The 9,964-nt window shown below is 33.3% G+C and overlaps 1 protein-coding gene across 1 annotated transcript; it reads left to right on the top strand.

Annotated features, from left to right (window-relative positions):
• The first annotated feature begins 4,272 nt into the window (after positions 1–4,272).
• Positions 4,273–5,683, top strand: LOC115964504 (zinc finger protein CONSTANS-LIKE 2-like). The gene is made up of 2 exons (XM_031083802.1): positions 4,273–5,037; positions 5,333–5,683. Exons 1-2 carry the CDS (start codon positions 4,273–4,275, stop codon positions 5,681–5,683), a joined length of 1,116 nt encoding a protein of 371 aa, XP_030939662.1.
• The last annotated feature ends 4,281 nt before the right edge of the window (positions 5,684–9,964 follow it).

Raw genomic sequence — 9,964 nt, 5'->3', positions numbered from 1 at the left:
CATGTAATGGAGCATCTTAGCATTTATGCAAGGCCTCTTGTTGAAAATTGCTGAATAATATTATGCCTGCTCGTGGTTCTAATCCCTAATCTTCTCAGGACAAGCAGTCTTTGGCAATTGAGATTTGGAATCTGTGGTATGGAATCTTAGGACATGCTTGAGTTTTGGTCTGGGGGTGTTGAATTTGTGCAATGCGGTCTATGGATCCATCTTTAGATGGGATCATGGGAATGGTGTTTATTGGAGACTAACTTCAATTGTTTGATTGTTATAAAAACCTCAATGAATTCAATTTCAAGAAATTCTAAGGGCACACCAAAATCTAACAACATTTTCACGCCGCCATCATTTTGAGTTGTGGTTACTGGTTAGTGCTGGTATAGTCTTTTTTCTTATTCCATTTCATTTTATTTTATTGTGGCGTGGAGAAACTCCTCATTTCCTAGAGTAATATTTCATTGTCCTAACCTAACACATAGCTACAAGTCACAGGCTTGGTGTTCACGTTTAGAATGGCTACTTAATTTCACCCATAAGAAAGATGAGTTCTAAATTATCACGACAGACCTGGGGGGTTATATTAACCTTTAAATTGTCCGCCAGAGTGATTGCGTTGAATAAGAATAAATAAATAACGAAAGTTACCTTGGGATATTTGAGAAGCATTAAAAAGTCGGGGCAGTTTGGTCATTGTCCAGTAATAGGCACTTTCATGCCTGTTTTATCTCCAATTTGGAAAGATGGATTTTTTGTGAGCCTGAGTAGAAAATGTTTAGGCCCAACCAAAAAATTTATTTCCCATCTTTTCTTACCAAAGAGCACTTACTCCTATTTTCTATCTTCTAGAGTTTGTTTGGTTGGAATAGTGGAAAATTGAGAGAATATAAAATGAAGAACAGATAAAAAAAAAAGTGGAAAGATAGAAAAAAATTAATTTTTTCTTATCCGTGTTTAGTTGAAAAGATAGAAAAATGAAGGGGTGAAAAGCTTATTTGTTTGGTTAAAAAAAAAAAATGAGAAGATGAAAATTAAAATCAGTATAAATCTAGTTATATCTCTATTAAATAAAACAAAATCTAATATATTTTTTTATTACAAAATTGTGTACGAATTGTACTTCATTTATACATTAAACAAATAAAAGACAAGAAGTTCAAGAACCCAAAATTTTTTAACTAAAAAAAGAAAAAAGAAAAAAACCAACTAACTATTTGAGAAAAGAAACATTCTGCACATGATAAAAGAAAAAGAAAAAAATACGTCAAAATAAGAAAGAAAAGAAAAAGTAAAAAACCGAAGAAAGGATAAGCACAAAAGAAAAAAAAAAATCGAAGAAAGGATCAAACAAGTGCACAAATGAAGAAAGAAACCGAATGACCCGAGAAACGGAGAAAAAAAGGACAAAAAAGCTTTGGACATTGGCCTGGGCGATTTCATCCACAACATTTCCAGACATTTTCATCCTTGTTTGCACTTTGAATTGGAATGATTTAATTTTGATGGCCCGGAAAGAAAACTGCGGGGCCCACCATTTTTCCTCCCTCTCTTGCCTCCCAACCAAACACCCAATTACCCATTTTCTCTCATATTTTCTACCCAACCAAACACACCCTTATTTTCCATCCACACTATTTGACCTTCAACTAAACATTACTTGAGAGTTGAGTTCCATGAAAAAAAAATGAGTTAAGATTATTATTATTATTTTTTTTAAGTTCCTAGTGGAACTCACGTTTCAAATAGTACTACTTAGCAAAATAGTTTCGTTTGAGTTTACTTAACAAATTTTTTTGTGAAAATAGAGTAAATAGTAAAAAAGGCCAGAACTTTAAGTCAGAGGATATCTTTAATATGGTGACCCAATGCTGCTAAAATTAAGAAATAAAATTTTTAACGAGCAAAACCTAGAAAATGATATGTTGGAAAGCCACATGATATGGCCATGATTGCACTTTCTCATGTGCTGACACAATCTACGTGTGTTACATTATTCCCCTCCCTCCCTCCCTCCCCCACCCCCCACAACAACCCCCCCCCCCCCCCCTCTCTCCCATACACTTTGCTGCGTCTATGGCTCAGCTCTTCATCTAAACCATCCTGAAAAATGTTTCATTTTTTTTCAATTTTTTTTTCTTCTTCTTTATTACTAAGATTTCTTTCTTCAAATGTAAGTATTTTAAAAAATTTTGCTTTGAATCAACCATGGTAAACTATAGTGCTTGAATTTCTGATAGAATCTAACAATGAACAAAAATCAGTATCCCTCATCGTGGGTGGCGCACCTTCAGTTGCAGTTCAAACTGTTTTAAAAGAATTCCACTTTGGAATATGCATGTTTCTTCAGCAGTGAGTTCACGTTTTTTGTATGCTACTTGGTTTTATTTATGCAAATGATTGTAAGTACTGTGAAAATTCAGCCAAATTTGTCACTATTTCAGTATGTTGTTCTGCATAACTTTACCCACATAGGTCGCTATATACTCTCTACAATGTTGTGTTGGTCATATTTGTTGCGCATAAGCATAAATCTATCTACTTGTGTTTGTTACCAAAGGCCAGCTGCTAACTTATTACATAAATCAATATCGGAATTTTAGAAAAGCCTCGAGTTCCATTTTGAAACTATTGATAGATCATATAGGGTTGAATTGAAATGTATTAAGAAATGATTATTTCGTTAATACCAAGTAAAATGATTTTTTTTTTTTTTTTTAGTATATTATTTCTATTGAATAGGGCTATAAATGAACTAAGCCGTTCATAAACAGCTCGGGTTTGGCTTTATAAAAAGCTCGTTCATGTTTGTTTGTTTATAAACAAGCCAAGTTTAAGCCTTAATTTAGGCTTGTTTAATAAACGAGCTGAGTCCAAGTAAAAAATATCATTCGTGAACAAGCTTGTGAACACCAAGGCTCGATACAAAAGTAACAAAACAAGTTAAGCCTAGACTTATTTATGAGTTTGGTAATAAAATTGATATGAGCTTGACAAATAAATTCATATCCTTCCAAGACTTTAATTAATTATAAGTTGAGACCACTCATCTAAACCAAATAGGCTAGATAATAAACTTGATATAAGCTTGACAAGTAAACTCATATCCTTCCAAGACTTTAATTAATTATAAGTTGAGACCACACATCTAAACCAAATAGGCTAGATAATAAACTTGATAATATACTTATGTTGGATCTCAAGTTCAAAAATATAATATTGAGCTTGAGTTTGGGCTTGATATTGAGCTCGAGCTTGGCTTGACCAATGAATCAAGCCAAGCCAAGCCGAGCTCAAACTTTTATGCTTTATAATAAGCTCAAACTTGAACATTATTTGTAAGTTCGTATCAAACTCAAGCCAAGTTTGAACATTCTACTTTTGCTGTCAAGCCGAGTTTGAACATTTACTGTTCGACAAAACTCAGTTCGTTTACAGCCTTACTATTGAATGGTCAAAACAAATTTGTTCATGTTCCCCACCCCCCTCCAAAAACATAAAATCTTGGTTTGTCCCAAAGTTCTACAAGAGGCATTTGCTCATGTTGGTTTATAAAATAACCAACTGAATGAAACATCAATATGTTTTTTTCAGTCAAAAGGTCAAACTTGCGCTCTTTGTTAACAGAGATCAATTTTATTTGTTTGAGTCGTTTTCAACAATGAGGTGATAGGCTATGATAATTAGATATAAACAAAGGCTTTTGAACCCACTTTATGGGAAAACCACTTTATGCCTGGTCCAGGCTCCAAGATACCAGATCATGAGCTCTAAGATTTCATGCCCACTAGTGAAGTTAATTCAGAACCAACCTAAAGGCTAAAAGGGAAGGGAGTAAAGGGCTGGAAGTTCCAACATAGCTGACTCTAGAATGCAGAATTTCAGCCACAAGAATAATCACCAGTTTTGTTCATTCCATGGAATATCACAAAGCCATTGAAACCACTTCATTATTTTCAAAAGCAAACATCTTATAGTGTCATAGCAGCTATTAATGTTGATTTCACTAAGCACAGCTTTTCCCTATCTTGAAAGATTCCAAAAGGTAACAAAGAGTAAGCCCCCCAAGAACCTTTTGCCCCACCTGGAACACGGCTAACCACAAGATTGTGGAACAACCTATCTCAGCCACCAAAAAGCCTCAACACTATTCACTTTTATGGTTCTCTCTTTACCTTTCTTGCTCACAGTTTCCCCCTCCCTCTCCTGAATAAATAAGTTACAGATAGAAGAAGCATTAGATAATAAAGATATTCGCTCCCCTTTCTTAAAACAAGTATGTTCAATGTGGATTCTGTTGGAGACGGGTATCCTTGCAACTGGCCGCGTACTTGTGATGCATGTCATGCAGCAGCCTGCAACCTCTACTGCCATACTGACTCAGCTTACCTTTGCTTTAGCTGTGATGAATGTATTCATGCTGCGACTCCACAGGTTTTGCAACACCATCGTGTGTTGGTTTGCTCTGAATGTGAGAATGCCCCAGCAGCTTTCACCTGTAAGGCTGATGCAGCATCACTCTGTATCAGTTGTGATGTTGAGATACACTCTGCCAACGCAATAGCCTGCGGCCACAACCGGGTTCCAGTATCCCCTCTAACTGGTCTAGTCTACGCGTCATCAAATATCTACTGCCACTGTGAGCTGCCACAGCTGCCAGCTCCAATGTTTGATGTAGGAAATGACATTGTTGCTTATAAAACCAATGGGGAAATAAATGAGGCTGAAGCAGATTCTTTTCTGTTGCTTGATCCTGAAAACACAAAGAATCAGACTAACAGTGAATTAATGAATAGTGTGGCAGTTGAGTATTTGGAACCTGTTCAGTATGATTCAAGTACTAAGTTACAGTACCAAGATGAGTACTCGCAGCAGCAATCATACAGTGCTCATAAAGGGAAAAATATAAGTGATATCATTGTGCCAGTTCCATCAGTTGAAGTGCGAAAAATACAAGAAGAAGAAGAACATAATATTTCCTTCAATGGAGAGTATGAAGCCTCAAGAGCTGCTTTTATCAACACTCCTTCAAGTAGTCAAAGCGTAAGATTCTATATACCTTATAGTACAAATTCTAACTTCTTCAAGGTTGTTTTTGTGGGAAATTTCAAAGCTCTTTACTTTTCAATTTTCATTGGCCTTTCTAATGATCTAAAAATCTTAGAACTTGATTCCCAAGTTACTGGCTCTGAAAATTAGATTTTTCACTTTCATGGTATCTCTTAGTACAGTTCTCAAGTTAATCATATCTCTCCCACTATTTTTTTCCCCCTACTATTCTATCTTACTGTTAATATATTATCATAAATTCTTAAATGTTTATTCATTTTTACACTAGGTTGCCTTGTCCTTTATGAGTGATGGCATTTCACTAAAGGAAACAACTAGCGAGTTCTCATGTTCTTATACCAGGTTTCAGAGTGGGACAACTGAACTATTGCAGAACAATTCACGTGTGATGCCACTTCAATTAACTCCAACGAACCGGGAAGCAAAGGTCCTTAAATATCGAGAGAAAAGGAAAGCAAGGAAATTTGAGAAGAAAATACGGTATGCATCTAGAAAGGCCTATGCAGAGACCCGACCCCGAGTCAAAGGCAGGTTTGCGAGAAGAACAGATATAGAGCTGGAAGAGGATCAGTTGATCTCAATAGAAGAATATGGCTATGCCATTGTTCCTTCATGCTGAAGTCAAATAAGAAGAGAAGTAGATTACTATACAGTGCAATAATTGAATTATTAGTTCTGGTGCAATTAATATTGTCATTCCAGAATTTCCCAGTACATTAACGGTAATAGGACTGTGTTCTTAAGAATTTTTTTTCTCATTAGCTCTCAAGTCTTGACATAGAATAGACACCAGACTTTCTTTGAACCGAGGGACCGTCAAAAGTCAAACGGCAAGAAGTTTGAAAAGTAACAGTACAGCAGTACTAGTAGAAATCATTGAGACTAATGATGAAATTGTGTGAAATTTGATGATCTAAAGGGAATTGTTGTGAGGATCAAAACCAGTAACAACTCTAGGAATTTTTTGGGTGTTCATTAAGAGCATTTACATCAGTATGCGTAAAATGACTTAAGAACCAAATTTTGCACACCCAATCCCAAAAATCACCCAGTCAACTTATTTGCTATTTTGCAAAATGCATTTATAGCAACAGTAATTGTGCAAATATACATAGCTATCATTCACTTGCAAATTTTTTTTAAATACTTTCTTGACTTTGAGAGAGAGGAGAGAGAGAGATGATTCCAGAGACTAATAAAAAAATTGAGAAAGAAATACTAATATTTTAGGGTGTGTTTGGTAGAGTGGATTTTAGAGAGGATGGGAAAAAAATGAGAGAAAATGAGGAGATAAAACTTTTTGAAGAGTGTTTGGTTGGGAGAGGGAGAGAGGAAAATGATAATGGGACCCATATGTTTTCTCCCCAGGCCCATCAAAAAGTTCTCACTAAAATGGGGAGAAAACTGAGTGGGAGAATTTGATAGATAAATGATGAAAATGCCCATGTGCACTTGCACATGGGCTTCGTCCAATGTGTTTTTTTTTTTTTTTTTTCCCTGGGCAGACTTCATCCGTCACATTGCTCTTCTTCTTCTTCTTTTTTTTTTTTTTTTTTTTTTTTTTTTTTGCGTTTTTTAATTTAGACGTGATTTTTTTTTTTTAATAGTAAATTTGGGTGATTGCATTTTTTTTGTTTGTCACTTTTTTGTTTCAACTGGGCATCATTTTTTAATAAGGGTATATGAGTAAATTTATATAAACTTATTTTTTCCATCCATCCACTTTTTCACTCCCAACCAGACATAAAAGAAGGAAAATAAAATCTTTTCTATTCTCCTACTTTTCCATCCCTCCAACCAAACGGACCCTATGAAACATAGTGTAAAATAAATAATTTGATGTAAATATTTTTGAAAAGTGGTTATATGATATAGAAAATGTAAATTTTTCTGCTAAAATAGACCAAAAAAAAAAAAAAAATTGCACAAGCTGATGAAAATGCTCTTAGAGACTTAAATTATACAAAATCTTTAAAAAAGAAAATAACTTAAATATATTGACGTAAAAAAAAAAAAATACCACTCATAAATACATGAAATCTTACAATTTCCTTGTATTAAATTAAAAATTCAACCCAACTTTAATTTTTGTTGTTGCAATATTTTTATTGTGTGTATAGTATTACTCTACTAAAAATAATTTTTCTTAATACTTTAATTTTTATTATGTTCATAACATTACTCTCTTCATTTACAATTTAACTCAACTCAATTTTTTTGTTGTTGCTTTTTGGTTATGTCCATAGTATTATTTTTTTGTTGTTACTCAACTTATTAGTCTTTGTAATTATATTTTTAGGGTCTTCATATTTTATTTATGGTAGACCAAAAAAAAAAAAATTATATATATAAAAATTTTATTTTACAAGTTGAGGGTGTTCAAGAACACCCTAATGTTAATATGCGGCCACTACTAAGGGTGTTCACCAAATCGCATGACCACACTCAAAATTACCAAAACCGCCTATAAATGACAATGAATTGCACTGCACCACACCGCATTGTGTGGTAGGGAGTGGGGCTTAATGATAATTAAGAAAACCACACAAAACCGCACCCCATTGCACCCATATATTTATGATAAGTGGTCAACCTAATGTTAGTAAATATATATTATATTTTTTATACCCAAAAAAAAAAAAAAAAAAAAACTTACTGTTATATTGTCATGATTATTAACAATAAACTAGTCATGGATTCACACGATGCGTAAGAATATATAATTATTTTGTAATATTGTATAATGTATAATTTATTCTCTAAAAATTATTGAAAATAATTTGTTCTCCTTAAAAATTGAACTATTTTTAAAAGTATCATCCATTTCCGATCTATTATTTTGGGTTTCTTTAATAACTAAATCATGAAATCAATGAAGAATCAAAAACCAAAACCAATGTCTATAAATATCTATACTATATATAATAATGTAAGTTTTGAAAAAAAAAAAAAAAAAAAAAAAACTTTCTTTCTTCTCTTAAAGTTTCTTAGAAATGTCTCTGGTCACTTAAGAAACCTTCATTTTCAAACTCTCATATATCTAGGTCAATGATCCTAAACCCTGCAAGAACCAAATTCCACGTTTAGCATTATCAAAATCAAATAAAAATTACACCCCCAATCATGTTTTGAGATTTTCTATTTCTTAGTGACCAAACTTTTGAGAAAGATTTTTTATTTTCTATTGGACTACAAGATCAAATTCTTATGTGATGCACATAATAAGAAAAAGTGTGCTAAACATTATAATTGTCGAAGCCAAACAGAAATTGAGAAAGGTCCCATAACAAAAAAGAACCATTGAGTAAAAAATATGATAGCAGTAATTGGAGTATAATTATAGCGTATACTCTATTATTGTTTCAAAACTATCACAGGTAAATACATTAAACTTTGGTTTTCTTTTCTTCTTCTTTTTTACACAGAGTTAAACAAATGTCAAATGTAAGAAAACTAAAATGTCAAAGATAAACAAATTGAATGGGTAAAACATAAATATAAAATAAAAATTGTACAACATGAATATGAAGTGAGAAGTTGTTGTAGAGATTTCTAATTCTTGAAAACCCTTCTCATAATCGACAAACCAATCCTAGCCACCCATAGCCCCAAAGTGATCACATTATTGGCAACCCACAAAAAAGCATATCATCCACAAACTTTAGAAATCCAATGGAAAAACCAAAGTAGGGGGAAAAGAAAAAATAAGAAGGGAAATAACACACCTCTAAGAGACTTTCCAAATCTGATGCTACTTTGGCAACTTTTGTGGAGGTAGAGAGAGCAATTGGAAATTTATAGTATTAAAAATAACATAATTAATCACAAGAGTGACAATTGAAGGGTTTGAACTTCAAAAGAGAGAAACGGTTTTGAAGGGGAAAATGAAGAGTTGAGAATTGGAAGAAGGCTAAATTAATGGTGAGTTGGATTTAATGAGTTAGAGAATGTGTAAAATTGCACTATTTATTTATATATTAATATTGTTTAAAAAATGAAAGAAAAATAAAAAAAGTGACATGGTCGATGATGTGGCTCAACTAGAGCGTAGCAACAATAAATGCTACGCTTCAACTTTTAGATATATAGATTAGAAATTTTCCATGACATCTTGAAAAATATATCATCTCAAAACCCACCAAACTACATCTTATACACCATACTGAACCAAACTGTGCCATAAATAGTACACCCTAGCGACCACTGATCAAAACTGCCTATGGCTAGAACCTATGCCAACCAAATCCCTTCGTTTAGGTCTTGTTTAAACAATTTTGTTATTTATGGTAATGGTAATTTTCCCTTTTGCTATAATTTTTAGTTTTAAGATGTTTCTTTTCTATAATTTTGTCAATGTTTCACTTTTAATGATTTATAATTATATATATATATATAATTAAAAAAAAAAAAAAAACCTAGCCTAATTTTGTGCTTAACCCGAAAATAGGAATTTTAGCCGCCTAAGACTTCTTTCCTATGGATATATGGCACTAAAATTGGATATGAGTAAAGCGTACGATCGGGCAGAGTGGTATTATTTAGACGGGATAATGAGGAAAATGGGTTTTAGGGAGAGGTGGATAAATCTTGTAATGGGTGTATGAAAACAGTCTTATATTCTATTTTGGTAAATGGAGAACCATGTGGAATGATTTTTCCTACAAGGGGGATTAGGCAGGAAGACCCACTTTCCCTTTCGTTTTCCTTCTTTGCACTAAAGGGCTAAATGGTTTGATTAAAAAGGCTGAATTACAAGGTGATATCCATGGCTACTCCCTTTGTAGGAGAGGCCCAAAACTAACACATCTGTTTTTTGCAGATGATAGTCTTATCTTTTGTAGGGTGACAATGGAAGAATGTGATAAGGTGATGGAGATACTAAATATGTATGAGGAAGCCT

The sequence above is a fragment of the Quercus lobata genome, chromosome 10 (assembly GCF_001633185.2).
Source record: "Quercus lobata isolate SW786 chromosome 10, ValleyOak3.0 Primary Assembly, whole genome shotgun sequence".
NCBI classification, from domain to species: Eukaryota; Viridiplantae; Streptophyta; class Magnoliopsida; order Fagales; family Fagaceae; genus Quercus; species Quercus lobata.
The sequence above is the reverse complement of the archived record's forward strand: the minus strand, read 5'-3'. Positions and strand labels throughout refer to the sequence as shown.

Excerpts from the sequence above, each read along its gene's own strand:
- LOC115964504 (XM_031083802.1), top strand. The coding sequence starts at position 4,273 with ATGTTCAATGTGGATTCTGTTGGAGACGGGTATCCTTGCAACTGGCCG. Across the intron at positions 5,038-5,332 it reads CTCCTTCAAGTAGTCAAAGC|GTTGCCTTGTCCTTTATGAG; the intron begins GTAAGATTCTAT and ends TTTTTACACTAG.